Genomic DNA, 18,200 nt, shown 5'->3' on the forward strand with positions numbered 1-18,200 from the left:
TGTCAGGGAGAGCTTGACTGCGTGTGTCCTACTTGGAGGGCTTAAGTAATTAAGACTGCAGTGGCTAAGGCTGTGGCCATCTCTGTGAAAATCAACTCCCCAGGCTACTCATTACAGTTTGAATATAAAATGTCCCCCACAGGCTCCTACAGTGGGGGGACAGCATTGCCAGCTGATGGAAACTGGGGGGCAGTAACTGGCTCCTGAGGACTCTGACCTCATTCCTTACAGTTATTATATGGTGGCATTAATTGAAGGTGGGGCCTAGGAGGAGGAGTAGGTCCTGGGGACATACCAGGATACATCTTGTTCCTTCCTGTCTGCTTCTCCCTACCTGGTCACTATGAGATGTTGCCCCTCCATATCCTTCTGCTGTGGCGCTCTGCTTCCACAGCCCTGAAGCAACAGTCAGCCAACTGTGAACTGTACCTTTTGAAAACACGAGCCAAAACAAATCTTGCCTCCTTTTAATAGTGCCAGGCAGTACTTTACAAGAAGTGACTAACATTTAGTTCTACAGGGAGCCCCGGAGGTAGCTACAGCTGAGTCATCAGGACCAGTAGCCTTCCCAGACTCCGCAAGCGCTGGCGAGGGGCAGTGTGGCACGTGGTAGCTCTGGGGCTATTGCTTCCTTTCAGACCCTAGTCCTAGCACTTCCTGTGACTCTGAGCACACAACCCATCCAACCAACCCTTATTTCCTACCAATAGGGGGAAACGGTAAACAAGGATTAAACGCTAAGATCTGCATAAAACCCTTAGCGGTCTGGCACATGGTCAGATTTAACAATTCACTATGGCTACCGTTGTGTCACCAGGATGCCAAGTACCACCGCCAGCACTTTCTATGCATTCCTTCCTTTAGTCCTTATCCTGCACAAGGTTCACCTCCACAGACGAGAAGCTGGAGAAGAAATGTGGCCAGGGTCACCTGGCTGATCACTGGTAGTTCTAGGACTCTGAGCGTGAGCTCCCAGAGAACTGCCCTCGGCTTTATAGATTTGTTGCAGGGCTAGAGATTGAACCCAAGATTTCATGCACATTAGGTGAGTGCTCAACCACTGAGCCATAGCCTTGTCCCCCCTCTGCCAATATCTGCTCTTAGCAGCTTTGTTCTTTCCCGTGTGTTCCAGGGCACTGCAATAGGCACCTCTTTTAGTTTAAAAACAACTTTGATATGTGTGTTCATGTGCACACTTGTGTAGGGACTAACATCAGATGAGGAAGTCAGATGCCCTGGAGCTAGTTACAGGTGGTTATGAACGGCCTGGTGACAACTGCAAGCTGAACTTAGGGCCTCTGCAATCGCTCTTAACCCGAGCCATCCTTCTTGACCCACATTTTTATGACATTTAATTATGGGTCTCTGTGGGGAGTGTGTGTGTGTGCGTGTGTGTGTATGATCTGCACACCATCGGTGCTGGAAACCACAAGAGCAGTAGGTACTGGGCCATCTCTCCAACCCCATAGGTGAGCATCTTTATTAAATACTAACAAGCTGGGTATGCAGCACACCCTTGTATTTTGTGAGAGCTGTAGTATGCATATTGAGGTCAGAGGACAACTTGGAGGAGTCAGTTCTCTCTTTCTACCACGTGGTTCCCAGAGATTGACCTCAGGTTCTAAGGCTTGGTGGAAAGCACCTTATCCGCTGAATCATCACACCGGCTTAGTAGCACACACACATGTAGTCTCAACCTGTGGGAGGTAAAGGCAGGAGAATCAGAAGTTTAGGTTATATGAAGCTCAAGGCTAGCCTGGGCTACATAAGATCACATTTTAAAAAAATAAATAGCAACAAAAACAAAGAATCGCATGCCGTGCTGGCTAGTTACATAAGATGATGTGCCTAGCTCACATTTTACTCTAAACTCAGGAGCAGCCCAGGACCTGGCTTTAATGTCTCATCATTGGGGTCCGAATTCTCTGCACATCTCCACTCAAGACTGACACTGTCTTTCACAGCAGAGACATCTACACTTCTATCAATGGACTGCCTTTGAAAAGTTCTTTAGAGACAGGATCTGCGTTGCCTAGGACCCCAGTCTCCAGCAGTTCTCTTCCTTCAGTCTGGCGAGTAGAAGACAGGTTCACACCACCAGATATAACTAGATACTTGTTTCTCAAAACCAGAGCGCCTCTGCCGAAAGCTACCCACCCCCACACTGCTCTACTAGATGGAGAGAGACGCTTCCGTAGCCCATCCCCAGAGAGCTTGCTGAGGAGCTCAGGTGTCACCAGCTGCCTTGGGTGACATCTGAACAGACTCATCAAGTGGCTAGTTGAAAGGCAGGAAGTTCAGTATCATATAAGTAATGGGCTGTACTAACAAGGGGACTTTCTGCTTCCCAGTTTCACTGACACGCTTACCACATAAGGCTGCCTGGCTATTTTGTCTATGAATTGGTGTGCTATTGGTACTGGTGTACAGGCACATGTGTTTTTGTCTGTGTGAATGGGTATGTACACATGTATGTGAAGGCCAGACGTTGACATTTGTCTTTTTCAGTTGTTCATCACCTCATTTTTTTGACAGGGTATTATTCCATAACCCTAGTTAGGCTGGTATTAACTGTGTAGCCTGGGCTAACCTTGAACGTGTAACTATCTATCTCAGTCTCCTGAATGCTAGACTTACAGGCGGGTGCCACCATACCTGGCTTTCAGCTTTCCTTGTCTAGCCTCAAAGTGGCAGATGGATTGAAAGATAAATGTGAAGTTCAACTATCCTTCCCCTCTGATGCTTAAAAATACAAGCCAGGTTATGCCACTGTCACCTTGGCTGGAGCTGAAGAAACTGGATGAACTCCAGATGGTGCTCCAAGTCACTATGAGGTGCCTCTAACGGCAGCCACAAGAAACACTCAGCTGTCATGGGAAGCCTAGGTACAACTGAAAACAGTGAAGAGAAGAACTGGGGTGGGGGGGGGGCAGAAAGCAGCCTTGACCTAGTTTGATGTGTCTGGAAGAACCTGTGCAAGGGTGCTCACAGGGTAGGTCAAATGCTCATGCGCCCAGTACAGGCTCTGAATGTCAAACCAAGAACAATAAGTCTAGTTGCTGCTTCTCATGGGTCATGGGAGCTGCTGGCCCTGGTGATACGTTTATTAATATTTTTCTGAAAATGCACTGTGGCCAGTCTAGTTTTACTTACTGTCTAATAAAAGAGAAAACTGTTTACATAGCACCCTTGGGCTTGACACTGAGCAGCTGAAGTTAGCAAAATCCTTCCCTTTCAAAGATGACACAAGCCAGCAGCATGAAGGGAAACAGTTCCTTTAGAAGCATGCCATTCCCAGGTGCACGCCAAACACCATGTGAAATAAGACAAAATGAGGGTAAGAAGGGATCAGAACCGAGGTGCATACTTGGCTTCTGGGGCTTGTTGTATAACATGCCCAGGATAAAGGGGGAAGGCGCTATGCAATTCCTGTGCACTCCTTACAGTCCAGATGTTTCTATATATAAACCCTGCCTGTTTAGCACCCCCACCATCCCTAGGACATCAGAAGCTCTCTGTAAGCTCCTTTTACTCCGTAGCTCTCACCCCTATTCCTTGCCTAAGTGAGTGCTAAACTTTTCCATCAAAGGACTTGTCACCAGGGTAGGTTTTTTTTCCTTCTACTTTGCATTCTGGTAAGGCACTCTGTGGTTATTTTAATAGGATCAGCCTCCTGACTTTCAGATGAGACTGCCTTGTCTGTGTATGTGCAGTTGACGATCTGTTAGAAGACAGAAATCTCAGTGTGAGGCTTTGAACAAAGGTTCCTGTCTTCCTATGCTATCCCGGGTGCTGATGCCATCCAGTGTTACCTATTATAGCGTTTGGCAATCTTGAGACTTAAGTGATTATCACCCTTAGTTAGAAACCACAGCTTAGGCCAGTAAGTTTCTCCAGCAGCAAAGCAATAAAGCAAAGGCTTGCGCTCATAGCCATCACGCTGCACCACTTCTTACCAGAGCCGCAGTGGGGCCTGGGTGATTCTGAGTGGAAGCTCCTCACTTTGGGAAGTAGTTGGTGGCCTCCTACCCACCATAGAGCAATACAGAGCTGTGTCTCAATACTGTCATTCTTGCCTTCAATTGTCCAGAAGTGACGGTTGCTACTAAATGTTAACAGAGAAGCCATGTTGTCTAGCAGGACGTTCATGAGCTTTGGATGTAGATCAAACAATAATGAATTCCAGCTTTCATCTTTTTATTTACTTTTTTATGTTTATATTTTTATGTTCATTGGTGTTTCTGTGTCTGTGTCAGATCCTCTGAAATGGAGCTACAGACCATTGTGAGCTGCTTTGTAGGTACTAGAAATTGAACCCAGGTCCTCTGGAAGAACAGCCAGCCATTGCTCTTAACCACCGAGCCATCTCTCCAGGCCCAAATTCTGGTTTTTGATCATGGCTGTATTACTGACTCCTTCCAAGGCAATCTCTTGTCCATAAACAGGCCTAATGCTATCTGTCTGTGGGAGTGCTCTGAGGTAAGTGAAGGCTGGTTCCCCTCTTCCCTCCCTGGACAGGCATCTTTCCCCTGTTTTCCTATAGCTCCTGTAGTTACCCACCCAAGTCTCTCAGTGCTGGCCAGTTTTCTCTCCAGCCAGCACCTTCACATCCCAGCCAGAGCTCCTGCACAAAGAATCCTTCACGAGTGCACAGCTCTCTGAGCTGCCTCACTCTGCAGCGTGGTCTAGGCTAGCTTCAAATTCTTAGTGCTGTTCCTACCTCAGTTCCCCGAGGGTAGGACCTATGACACAGTTAATATGTTACTTCTTATATGCCATTATTATTTGGTCAACTAAAATAATTTGAAGGCTGTCAGAATGAGAGGAAAGTTTGCCACAATAGCAGAAAGTCAGAAAACTTATGACTATAAGCTTGTAAAACCCCATTATAGGACTATAGGTAGCAGAGAATCAGACAAAAATGAAGATAACTGGGAGGGTTAGTGAACTGTCGATTTTCTTCTCGATAGTCTTCAACATTCAACTATCTTTCAGTTCAAAACATGTATGTTGTGAAAAGCTGATGAGGATGTTGACTTAAGCAGTATGCCTACAATATTCCTGCTTTGGTGCCCTCATTCAGCTTGCTGTACCTTTGATGGGCTCAGTTTAGAGGCCTGGATCGACATTCTTTGGTGGAACTATCAGGTTGGGGTGGTTTTATCTTAAAAAAGTCCAGGGCCACTGGGTGGAGGAGGATGGGGTCAGCTCTTCCTACAGCAGCAGCGTCTTTTGCATTGTTGGCGCTGAGGCAGTGGACTCGCTTCCCTACAGTGCCCTCTTGTGGCAGACCTGCAGCACAGCACATAGCAGCCAGGTAAGGGGTCTGACTTGGGTTTTACAGACAAGCACAGGTTAGTCATCTTACACATTACATGTCTGTCCTGGGAGAGGTTCAAGTGTCTAAGGAGAAGCAGGAAGCCAAGGTCAGTACCAGAAGCAGTTTCTATCCATATAATGACCACCACAACAGGCAGTGGCACCCGGCTTAACGAGGCTTTTCAAAGAGATATTCCAGATCTGGGGCACGCAGTCTCTGCTCTTTGTTTTTGTTTTTGGTGAATTCTCTCAGTAGTTCCATGACTTCATTTTCAAATATTTCTGGAGCTGGTTTTGCTTCTGCAACAGAAGGGTAGGCAGAAAGGATTGTGCACAGTCAATGTTGATGTAAAGGATGTGGAGCTACGAAGCTGCATACAGTGTCCATGCCTATGGAATCTCAGCAGTTATGAGGCTAAGGCAGGAAGATTATTGCAAGTTCAAGACCAGCCTGGGCCTGAGTGAGTTCCAGACTAGCCTGGGCAAGAGTAAAAACCCTATCTCAAAAAACAAAACTGGGGCTGGAGAGATGACTCAGCTGTTATGAGCACTTGTTGCTCTTCAAGGGGACTCACAATTACCTTTAACTCCAATCCCAGGAGATACCATGCCCTCTTCTGGCCACCCACAGCACCCACACACATGTATCAATAAAAATAAGGTAAACCTTAAGAGCCAGTTCAAAGGCTCAGTGGATAGAGCCTTGCCACCATGCCTGATAACTGAGTTTAATCTCTGAATCCACATGGGAGAAAGAACCACTTCCCACAAGTAATCCTCTGAACACACACACACACTGTACAACATAAAAATAGTTTTTAAAGAAAAAGTAAATCTTTTTTTTTTTTTTAAATCTAAAGGCAAGCAACAACAAAAAGCAAACTGAAACTCTGGCAATGCCAAGAACCACAGATGGATAAACAGCCCATAGGCCATCTCTGTTCTTCCTCCGAATACTCTAGGCTACACCAGGGTTGGCAGACTGTTGGCCTACACTTGTCAGTAGCTTTGTTAGTGCAGCTGCTCTCATTTGCTTGCATTATGACCCAGGCTACTTTGTATTACAATGGCAGAGCCGAGGAGTCACAACAGAGCTCATATGGCCTTTTTTTTTTTTTTTTTTTTTTTTGGTTCTTTTTTTTTCGAGCTGGGGACCGAACCCAGGGCCTTGCGCTTCCTAGGTAAGCGCTCTACCACTGAGCCAAATCCCCAGCCCCTCATATGGCCTTAAGATTGAAATATTTATTACTCTCTGGTGCATAAGGAACAAATCTGATGACCCTTGGCTTGCGTAATCCTGGCTGTCCTGTTTGGCTTTGCATTTGGCCTCAGTTGTCCTCTGGGTACACTGAGTAGTTTTCCCCCTTATCTGTGGTTTCACATCACAATATCATTTACCTTGGGTCCTTGTAGTTTGACAAAATATAAAATTCCGGAAATAATTAGTGAGTTTTATTTAAACTATTTGTCATAAGCTGATAAAATCTTAAGCCATCTTGTTCTTTCTGTCTTGAGTATGCATCAATCTTGTCCATGTATGTACACTGTAAATGCTACCCATGTGTGAGTCACTCAGACACTTCTGTTTTGGGAATATACTAAATGTATAAATATTGCAGGTTTATGTTTAAGTAACCATATTTTTCATTTTTGTTTGTTTGTTGTTTGTTTGTTTTTGAGACAAAGTTTTTCTGCAACCCTGGCTGTCCTGGAACTCAGAGATCTGCTTGCCTCTGCCTCTAGTGTCAACATTGAAATTAAAGACGTGAGCCACCACTGCTTAGTTACTTTTTGAGACAGGGTCTCACTATGTAGCTCTGGCTGTCCTGGAACCCTCTAGGTAGACCAGGCTGGCCTCAAACTCATAGAGATCCACCTGCCTCTGCCTCCTGAGTGCTGGGATTAAAACTGTATAACCATATTCTTTTTAATCAATAACAGACCCAAAACACAAGAGTGCAAAAAAGGCACTGGGGCAGATGGACAGACAGGTTGATTCTGGTGCTGTGTAGCAGGTAACACTGCAGGGTGTGTGTGTGTGTGTGTGTGTGTGTGTGTGTGTGTGTGTGTGTTTGTACGCACACGCACATACATAAATGGGAAAAGCATGAACTACATGGGCTTGGTATCATTCCGTTTTAGGAATCCACTGAGGATTTTAGAATAAATTCCCTGCAAATAAAGGGAGACTACAGCACTGTGTCTCCTCTTTTATTCTCTCCTGTTCTGGGAGCTCTATGTCCATCTCCCACTCTAAGCTATGAACCTCCTGTAACAAACGCTCCGCTTCCTCTCTTTATCAGTTAGAGACCCTTGGTTGCGAGGCACAGAAACTAACTCCTGCAAACCTGAGCCAGAGGAAATCTCCGGGAAGAAACGAGAGGCCCAAGGAATGAAGATGAAGCTGAGAATGAGATGTTAGCAGACGGCAACAGGGCTAGAAGACAAAAAGCAAGAATGCTAGTCTTGTCCAGTGGTAGGAGTTCAGTCGTGTTCATCATTTTCAATCTCCCTTTCTACCCTAGACATAGTTGTCTAAGAGGCCAATTACAAGCAAAGCCTCCTACCAGCAAAATTTAGGTGAGTCTCCAGAGGACTAAATAAAATGCTAAAAAGAAGACAGATTCTGTCTGTCCAGAGCCTGGACCCAGTGAGTGTTCTGGGTGCTTTGTGATTTGGGAGGGTTAATTTTTTTTTTTTTTCTTGGGCTGGAGAGATGGCTGAGCAGTTAAGAGCACTGACTGCTCTTCCAGAGGTCCTGAGTTCAATTCTCAGCACCCACATGGTGGCTTCCAACCATCTATAATGGGATCCAATACCCTCTTCTGGTGTGTCTGATGACAGCAACAGTGTACTCATATATGTTAAATGAATAAATAAATCTTTAAAACAATTCTTTTCCTAGTATTTATTTTTTGTGTATGAGTGTTTTGCCTGCAGGTATATATGTGTATCATGTGCACGACTGGTACCAGTGAAGGCCAGAAGAAAGCATCAGCTCTCCAGTAACTGGGATTATAGTTGTTTGCAAGCAACCATGTGAGTGCTTGAAACTAAACCTGGGTTTTCTGCAAGAATAGCAAGTGCTCTCAATTATGAAGCCATCTCCCCAGCCCCTATTTTACTTTTTAAAATAGTGTGTGTGTGCGTGCACTTGCACATGCACATCCATGCATTCTATAGTATGGCTTTGGAAGTCACATCCCTCTTTCCACCTTGTTTTTGTGCTGGATGTTCCACGTTGATTGGCTTACCAGCTTCCTGAGTATTTACTATAAGAATGCTGGCATTACAGATATGTACCACTTGGATTGGTGGTGTGAGCCTATAATTCTAGCACAAAAGTAAGTAGATCTCTGTGAGCTCAAGACCACCTTATCTACGGAGTGAATGCCAGGCCAGCCATAGCAGCATGAGACCCTGTCTCAACAAACATTAAAAAAACCACACTCCACTATATGTGCTTTTTACATGAGTGTTAGCACATACCTACTAATTTCGGCACTGGCAAAACTGAGGCAGAAGGATCAAGAATTTAAAAACAAATCCAGGTCAAGTGGAACTTGCTTATAATCTCAGAACTCTGGAGGTAGAAGTGGGCAGATCTCTGTGAGTTCCAGGATATCCAGGGCTGCACAGTGAGACCCTGTCTCAAAAGGAAAGAGGGAGAGAGGGAGGGAGGGAGGAAGAAAGAGAGAGAGAGAGAGAAAGCACGAGAGAAAGGAATTTGAAGCTAGCCTAGGATACACAAAGAAACCTCATCTCAAGAAGCTATCTCAGGAAATACCCCAGTAAGTAAAGCATTTGACATGCAAGCATGAAGGCCTGCATTAGAATGTCCAGAAGTCACACGGAAGAACAAACATGTAATCTTAGTGCTCCTGCCCCTCCACCGAGACAGGAGGGTCCCTGGAAGCCCTAGTACACTAGGCACAGCTGTTTGCTGTGTTTGAATTCTATCTTCAAAATCATGTTAAGGTAAAAGAGAACTAAATTCACACTCAGACCTCCACAGGTGCACTGCATAGCATGCATAAAACACTGTCTGTCTGTCTGTCTGTCTCTCTGTCTCTCTGTCTCTCTCTCTGTCTCTCTCTCTCTCTCTCTCTCTCTCTCCACACACACACACACACACACACACACACACACACACACACACTCCAATTTTCTTAAAGCAAACGAATAAAAATGATGATGTAGGGATGGCTTGGAGTTAGGAGCATGTACTGCTTTTCCAGAGGACCTAAGTTTGATTCCAGCACCTGTATCAGGTGGCTCACAACCACTTGTACTCCTGCTCCAGGGGATCCGATGTTTTTGGCCTCCACTAACTCCTGTACCCATCACATGTAGCATACAGACACACATACATATACATGATGAAAAATAAAATAAGCCTAAAAGGAGGGAAACTACAAGAAAGCAAAGCAATAAACAGACGCAGGAATAACTCGTGTAGGACTCTCAGAACTTAAAGTAATTAAACTAATATCAAAAGCTCTGGGGGAAAAGCAAGCCAAATATAAGAACAGATGAGGAGCTCCAGCGGGGAGCTAGAAAGTCTAAATGTCATATGGAAATGCTAAAAATAAAAGCACAGCAGCAGCAATGCAAAATGACTTCAAGGGGCTCACTGTGACATCTGACACAATTCAAGAATCTGTGAAAGACAGGCCAAGAGATGTTGCCAAATACAAAGGACCCAAAACGATTTACAAAGAGAAAAGCACAGAGAACAGATGCCAAGAACTGTGGACACAAATTGTTCAAAGTGCAATCAGAATTACAAAAGAAAAAGAGAGCATGAAGGAGACTGAAGGATTTTCCAATAATAATCAAAGACATAAAAATCCTGAGAACCCCAAACAGGTAAATGCCAAAACAAAGACCTAGGCATGCTGCTCTTGTTAGGATAGGGAGTGTTCCTGCAAGGACAATGCCCCCCATGTATCCCCAGCTTACTGTTATGGGAAGGTAGTGGAAATTTTGGGGACCTAGAAAGTCTTCCAGTCAGGAAATAACAGGATCGAGTCTCTCCCGTTCCTACCCCCACACACCTGACACATGCTTCCTGGCCATCAAATGAACACTGCTCATCATGAGCTCGCTGCATCAGGTGCTGCCTCACCTGCATAGCTGCCTCGCCAGTACTGGAGCCTACCACCTCATGACTGAACTCCGCAAAACTGTGAGCCACACGAACCTTTTCTAAACTGGGCGTGGTGGCATGTGTCTGTGATTCTAGCTACTCAGGGGACATGAGCATGAGGTTTGACAGAAGGTTAGGAGTCTGGGGTCAGCCTGGGCAGCACAGTATGATCTCATCTCTTAAAGTTTAAAATGGCTTTTTCATTTTGGATTTGTTTATTTATTTTACGTCTGTAAGTGTTTTGCTTGTGTGTGTATTATACCACGTAAGTGCCTGGTGCCCACACAGCATACAAGTGGATGCCAGAGCCCCCTGAATTGGAATTACATGCTGATAGCCCAGCAAAAGAAGTACATATTCATAAACTGCTGGAAAACAAACAAACTCATGAGCCTTAGTCTTACACCCAAGGCACAGAATTCAAAGCAGCCAATTTGTGTAATAGTGAGGGAAGTTCAGCAGAGGGACTATGGTGAAATAGAACAGATTTATATAAAGAAACAACCATCTCCAAAACTAATGAGAGTAGAACATATATTTTGATCATTCTCCTTTACTGCCCACAGTAAAACAGAAGAAATGTGTTCCAGGCTTAAAGTAAGAAGAATGCCACAAGAGCTGAGGGCAAGGGCAGGGTAGGGGCAGGGGTTGGCACACCCTGTTGTCAAGGCCTTACATCATTACACATGAGGCTCGTGAGTCCTGCAGACAGACTCTGATTAATTAATTACCATCGTATACTGTGAACCCGTGAGCAATCATTAAAAACCTGTTAAGGACAAAAATAAACCAGGAGTGGCATTAACCACACACACACACACACACACACACACACACAAACACATAAATACACATGCACAAGCACGCACCAAGACAAAGAAACAATGAAGAGATGGAAGAAACAAACAATCAAAAATGGTAGCGTTCAATTCAAACACATCAAGAACTCAGCAAGTACGAAAGACCTAAACACATTAGTGAAAAACAGAGACTGTCAGGTTGGATAAAATGAACGAGCATGTATTCTGTCTACAGAAAACCTCAATTTAGCTATAAAGACAAAAGCAGTTTGTGGTTTTATAACAAAAGTCCTCTAGCTGGTAATGGAAGAGGAAGTCAGATGTGAGGAAAGAGCCCTTCCTGAGTCAGACGGAGAGGGTATGCAGCAAGGCCCTCGAAGCTCAAAGAGACTCACTGCTGGCAGGTTATTTAGGGAAATCAGCCCTCCAATGGTAAAACAAATTCTCAGAAAAATGTCAGTGTGCTTAGAATTAAATTCTTCCCCGAGTCTCCAGATGGAAACACAGAACACCCGACTCACTGACTTCAGAATGTAAGATCTGGGCAGAGCTTTTCACCCACAGAACTTTGACCCAAGGAACTGATGTGGCTCCAAGTTTAGTAAACTTCAAAACTTGGTAATTTTTTACAAAGTAAGAGGGAAACAATCTGAACAGAAAGCTACACACCAGGCAAAAACAAATCATAGAAATCTGAAGGCCCAGCAAGCTGCCTTAGTGGATCACAGTGCTTGACCTCAAACCCAGAACCTGAATTCAGTCCTTGGAACCTACAAGGTGGAAGCAGAGAATCAACTCCTACAAGTTGTCCTCTGACTTTCACATGTACACTGTGGAATGCGGTCCTCCTCCTTCATAAACACACACCAATAAATAATAAATAAAAAATAATAATAATAAAAATCCCAGACATGTTTGCACCTAACACCTGACCCTTGAAAATATGAAGTGAAGGTCAAGGGAAGGGAAGAGGATTACTGAAATCTCAGGCAATCCGCAATTTTAGGCGATTCCAATGTTCCTCTCTCGGTAACTGATATAACAGGCCCTCAGAAAATGAAATCCAGAAAGAACACAACACCATCAACCACCCTGTCCTAGCCGACACATCGAATGTTCTGCCCTTAAGAACAGAAGACACACATTCAAATGTACATGGAATATTTACCAAGGTACTTGGTACTTCGGGCCCAAAAGAAAACCTAAACAAATTCTGGCAATTTACGAAATAAACATGGGCTGAACAGTCATAAGAGAAATTATAAAATAATCTGAAGTATAAATGTAACATAAAGAAAATATAAAAATATGCTGGTCTCCATCTGCACCCAGAGCTAAGGCTGTACAACAGCCTTTGTCCCTAATTATCAGAAACAAAAAATACAGTGTGTGTGTGTGTGTGTGTGTGTGTGTGTGTGTGTGTGTGTGTGTGTGTGTGTGTGTGTGTGTTCCTTTCTCTCCTTCCCCTCCCATAGGACAATCATTCAATTCTATACTTTTTAAAGCCCAGGAAAATCCTTGTTCTGACTTATTACTCTACACCCATCTCCCCTCTCTTTGCTCTTGGCATTGACCTTTTGAAGTTCAACCCATTTTACCAAATGGACACACATCCTCTACTTGAAATACGATAGATGGTTTTGGGTTCTAATAACGTAATAGTCACGCCATTCACAGGACTCTTGACCTGTGCTGGGAACTCTTACAATGGCTTTATGAAAATTGTCATCATTCAACCTTTATTCGGGCCATTTAAATGGCAACCTCTGTCCTTTTACAGCTTAGATACAGGAACTAGCAGAAATTTGATTGAGAAAGCTGCTCAAGGTACCACAGTTGGTGAAGTACCAGGTTGGAGACTAAAAAGAGCCGGAATAAAATTTAGTCTCAGAAACTGGGTCTACAGAACGCATGGCTCCCGTTTCAGCAGTTCTCTGCATGTCACGGGATCGCCCCTCATAGCTCTAGGGGGAAGCTATTCTTTTATGGTTTTTAACACTGTGTTGCAAACACAATAGCAAAGAAAGTTCAACAAACTTGCTAAACACACAGCTGGTATCAGAACCAGAATTCTAAGCCCAAATTGATATTTGTAACTAAGCACAGTACACAGCCCCTGTGCTATTTAACGACTGTTATTCTAAGGAGCTCACTTGAAGCTGAGGAAAGGCATTACAATCTCACTCTTAGTTTGTTGTCGAGGAACAGAAAACTATACTGGTGTCTGTCAGGCAATAAGATGGCAAGGAATGTAGTCCAAGATTAAAATTATTTGTTAGGGAAAGTTGCTAACTCACATACGGTCATTCATGTTAGGTCTCCCTACTTCTATTTAAAATAAATCACTCTTGAGAATTCTTTTTTTTTTTTAAAGATTTATTCATTTATTATATATAGGTACACTGTAGCTGTCTTCAGATACACCAGAAGAGGGCATCAGATCTCTTTACAGATGGTTGTGAGCCACCATGTGGTTGCTGGAATTGAACTCAGGACCTCTGGAAGAGTAGTGGGTGCTCTTAACCGCTGAGCCATCTCTCCAGCCCCCTCTTGAGAATTCTTATTCTATCAGTATCTCAGGTCCAATGTAGCCAAGGGAATTTTGTTGGAAGTAAATCTCCATGATTAAATATAGACAAAAATCATTAGTAATCCTTTAAAAAGGAAGACAAGGGGTTGGGGATTTAGCTCAGTGGTAGAGCACTTGCCTAGCAAGCACAAGGCCCTGGGTTCGGTCCCCAGCTCCGAAAAAAAAGAAAAGAAAAAAAAAAAAAAAAAAAGGAAGACAATTTCCAGATTCTGCCTGTGCCTGGAGCTGACCTGGTCCACAGCTCTCTGTACTCTCTTTCCCATGGGGGAAAGAGCTGGACTCTTAGAAGTGCAGACAATCCTGAGAGCTCAGGGTAGACCACCACTTCTGCTCACATTCCTGGCCCAAGAGAAACCCACCAAGTGCCCTCCGGGTACAGGAAGGAGCATTCAGGGGCAGGACCCTCTGGTTTCTACCTGCACACAGAGTTGAAGGCCAGTCGACAGGAATGCTGACACACCTGAGAGCAGAAGTAAGACCAACCTTCTGCTCCTATCAACCCACCTGGAGCCCTCAAGACACACAAACCCAGAAGCAGTCTGAGACAGGACCCTTCCGGTTTCTGCCTGCGCCTGGAGCTGACCTGGCAGCTCTCTGTACCCAGATCCCTCGAGAAGAAAACTGCTCCGGGAGACAAACAGGTTTACAGGAATGTCAAGTGACTGTCAGGGACAGCAAGACCAGATAACACCAGAAGACAACCAGATGTGCAAGAGGCAAGCACAGGAACCTAAGCAACAGAAACCAAGACTGCTTGGCATCATCAGAGTCCAGTTCTCCCACCAAAGCAAATACTGGATATCCCAACACACCAGAAAAGCAAGATTTGGATTTAAAATCATATTTCATGATGATGATAGAGGACTTTAAGAAGGACATAAATAGGGGTTGGGGATTTAGCTCAGTGGTAGAGCCCTTGCCTAGGAAGCACAAGGCCCTGGGTTCGGTCCCCAGCTCCGAAAAAAAGAACAAAAAAAAAAAAAGAAGGACATAAATAACTCCCTTAAAGAAATATAGGACAACACAGGTAAAAAAGCAGAAGCTCTTAAAGAGGAAACAGAAAAATCCCTTAAAGAATTACAGGAAAACACAACCGAACAGGTGACAAAATTGAACAAAACCATCCAGGATATAAAAATGGAAACAGAAAAACTAAAGAAATCACAAAGGGAGACAATCCTAAAGATAGAAAACCTAGGGAAGAGATCAGGAGTCATAGACACAAGTATCACCAACAGAATACGAGAGAAAGAAGAGAGAATCTCGGGGGCAGAAGATACCATAGAAAATGTTGACACAACTGTCAAAGAAAATGCAAAACGCAAAAAGCTCCTAGCCCAAAACATCCAGGAAATCCATGACACAATGAGAAGATCAAACCCAAGGATAATAGGTATAGAAGAGAGCAAAGATTCCCAACTTTAAGAGCCAGTGAATATCTTCAACAAAATTATAGAATAAAACTTCCCTAACCTAAGGAAACAGATGCCCATAAACATACAAGAAGCCTAGAGAACTCCAAATAGATTGGACCAGAAAAGAAACTCCTCCCGTCATATCATAGTCAAAACACCAAATGCATAAAACAAAGAAAGAATATTAAAAGCAGTAAGGGAAAAAGGTTAAGAAACATATAAAGGTAGACCTATCAACTTCTCAACAGAGACTGTGAAAAAGAAAGCTAGAAGATCCTGGGCAGATGTCATACAAAGAGAACACAAATGCCAGCCCAGGCTACTATATCCAGCAAAGCTCTTAACTACCAAACATGGAGAAATGAAGATATTCCATGACAAAACCAAATTTACACAGTATCCTTCCACAAATTCTGCCTTACAAAGGATAATAAATGGAAAACTCCAACACAAGGAGGGAAACTACACCCTAGAAAAATAAGAAAGTAATCTTCTTGCAACAAACCAAAAAAAGAAACCCAAACTTAATTCCACCTCTAACAAAAATAACAGGAAGCAACAATCACTTTTCCCTAATATCTCTTAACATCAATGGACTCAATTCCCCAATAAAAAGACATAAATTGCTCTCTTTCTGAGCTGATAGCGCTCCTGCAAACATGGTGAACGTTCCTAAGACCCGCCGGACATTCTGCAAGAAATGTGGGAAGCACCGGCCCCACAAGGTGACGCAGTACAAGAAGGGCAAGGATTCTTTGTATGCCCAGGGAAAGCGGCGTTATGACAGGAAACAGAGTGGCTACGGCGGGCAGACTAAGCCCATTTTCCGCAAAAAGGCTAAAACTACAAAGAAGATTGTGCTGAGACTGGAGTGCGTTGAGCCCAACTGCAGATCTAAGAGGATGCTGGCTATTAAGAGATGCAAGCATTTTGAACTAGGAGGTGACAAGAAGAGAAAGGGCCAAGTGATCCAGTTCTAAGCAGACAATAAAATCTAAGCTGATTTTGTTATGAAGACAATAAAATCTTGACCTTTCAAAAAAAAAAAAAAAAAAGACATAAATTAACAAACTGGATACATAAACAGGACCCAGCATTTTACAGCATACAGGAAACGCACCTCAGACACAAAGACAGACACTACCTCAGAATAAAGGAATGGAAAAAAATTTTCCAAGCAAATGGTCCGAAGAAACAAGACGGAGTAGCCATTCTAATATCAAATAAAATCAATTTCCAACCAAAAGTCATCAAAAAAGATAAGGAAGGGCACTTCATACTCATCAAAGGAAAAATCTACCAAGATGAACTCTCAATCCTGAACATCTATGCTCCAAATACAAGGGCACCTACATACGTAAAAGAAACTTTATTAAAGCTCACAGCACACATTGCACCTCACACAATAATAGTGGGAGATTTCAACACCCCACTCTCATCAATGGACAGATCATGGAAACAGAAACTAAATAGACTCAGTGAAACCAACAGAAGTTAGGAACCAAATGGATTTAATAGATATCTATAGAAATTCCATCCTAAAACAAAAGGATATACCTTCTTCTCACCACCTCATGGTATCTTCTCCAAAACTGACCACATAACTGGTCACAAAACAGGCCTCAACAGATACAAGAAGATAGAAATAGTCCCATGCATCATTTCAGATCCCTACAGACTAAGTCTTCAATAACAACAATAATGACAGAAAACCCACATACACATGGAAGCAGAACAATGCTCTACTTAATAATAAGTTGGTCAAGGAAGAAATAAAGAAAGAAATGAAAGACTTCTTAGAATTTAATGAAAATGAAGGCACAACATACCCAAACTTATGGGACACAATGAAAGCAGTGCTAAGAGGAAAACTCATAGCTCTGAGTGCCTCCAAAAAGAAATTGGAGAGAGCGTACACTAGCAGCTTGACAGCACACCTGAAAGCTCTAGGACAAAAAGAAGCAAATACACCCAGGAGGAGTAGAAGGCAGGAAATAAACTCAGGGCTGAAATCAACCAAGTAGAAACAAAAAGAACTATACAAAGAATCAACAAAACCAGGAGCTGATTCTTTGAGACCATCAACAAGATAGATGAACTCTTAGCCAGAGTAACCAGAAGGCACAGAAACAGTATCCAAATTAACAAAATCAGAAATGAAAAGGGAGGCAGAACAAAAGACACTGAAAAAATTCAAAAAATTAGATCCTACTACAAAAGCCTATACTCAACAAAACTGGAAAATTAGCAGGGAATGGGCAATTTCCTAGACAGATACCAGGTACCAAAGTTAAATCAGGAACAGATAAACCATCTAAACAACCCCACAACTCCTAAAGAAATAGAAGTAGTCATTAAAAGTCTAACAACAACAACAACAACAAAAAGCCCAGGACCAGATGGATTTAGTGCAAAATTCTATCAGACCTTCAAAGAAGACCTTGTACCAATACTCTTCAAACTATTCCTCAATGTAGAAACAGAAGGAACAATACCCAATTCATTCTTTGAAGCCACAAGTACACTTATACCTAAACCACACAAAGACCCTACAAAGAAAGAACTTCAGACCAATTTCCCTTATGAATATTGATGCAAAAATACTCGATAAAATTCTTGCAAACTGAATCTAAGAACACAACAAAACAAACATTCACCATGATCAAGTAGGCTTCATCCCAGGGATGCAAGGATGGTTCAATATACAGAAATCCATCAATGTAATCCACTATATACACAAACTCAAAGAAAACAAACCACATGATCATCTCATTAGATGCTGAGAAATCATTTGACAAAATTCAACATCCCTTCATGTTAAAAGTCTTGGAAAGATCAGGAATTCAAGGCCCATACCTAAACATAGTAAAATCAATATACAGCAAACCAGTAGCCAACATCAAATTAAACAGAAAGAAATTTTGAGC

The 18,200-nt window shown here is 43.1% G+C and overlaps 2 protein-coding genes across 5 annotated transcripts in view; one reads left to right on the forward strand and one right to left on the reverse strand.

Annotated features, from left to right (window-relative positions):
* Window positions 1–452: 452 nt before the first annotated feature.
* Window positions 453–18,200, reverse strand: part of Sdhaf2 (succinate dehydrogenase complex assembly factor 2) — a 28,633-nt gene continuing 10,885 nt past the window's right edge. For 2 of the 4 annotated variants that reach the window (XM_032891611.1, XM_032891613.1), the window contains exon 4: window positions 4,181–5,619. In XM_032891611.1, coding sequence (XP_032747502.1) covers window positions 5,489–5,619 — 131 coding nt within the window. In that variant the 3' untranslated portion in view covers window positions 4,181–5,488. Of the gene's footprint in view, window positions 1,698–4,180; window positions 5,620–8,808; window positions 8,966–18,200 lie in introns of those variants that run through there. The other 2 variants (XR_004386798.1, XR_004386799.1) reach the window with 2 other exon arrangements.
* On the forward strand, window positions 15,912–16,328 carry LOC116890957 (60S ribosomal protein L36a-like). The gene has a single exon (XM_032891614.1). It carries the CDS (start codon window positions 15,933–15,935, stop codon window positions 16,251–16,253), a length of 321 nt encoding a protein of 106 aa, XP_032747505.1. The 5' UTR covers window positions 15,912–15,932; the 3' UTR covers window positions 16,254–16,328.

This window comes from Rattus rattus, chromosome 2 (assembly GCF_011064425.1).
Source record: "Rattus rattus isolate New Zealand chromosome 2, Rrattus_CSIRO_v1, whole genome shotgun sequence".
Taxonomy (NCBI): Eukaryota; Metazoa; Chordata; class Mammalia; order Rodentia; family Muridae; genus Rattus; species Rattus rattus.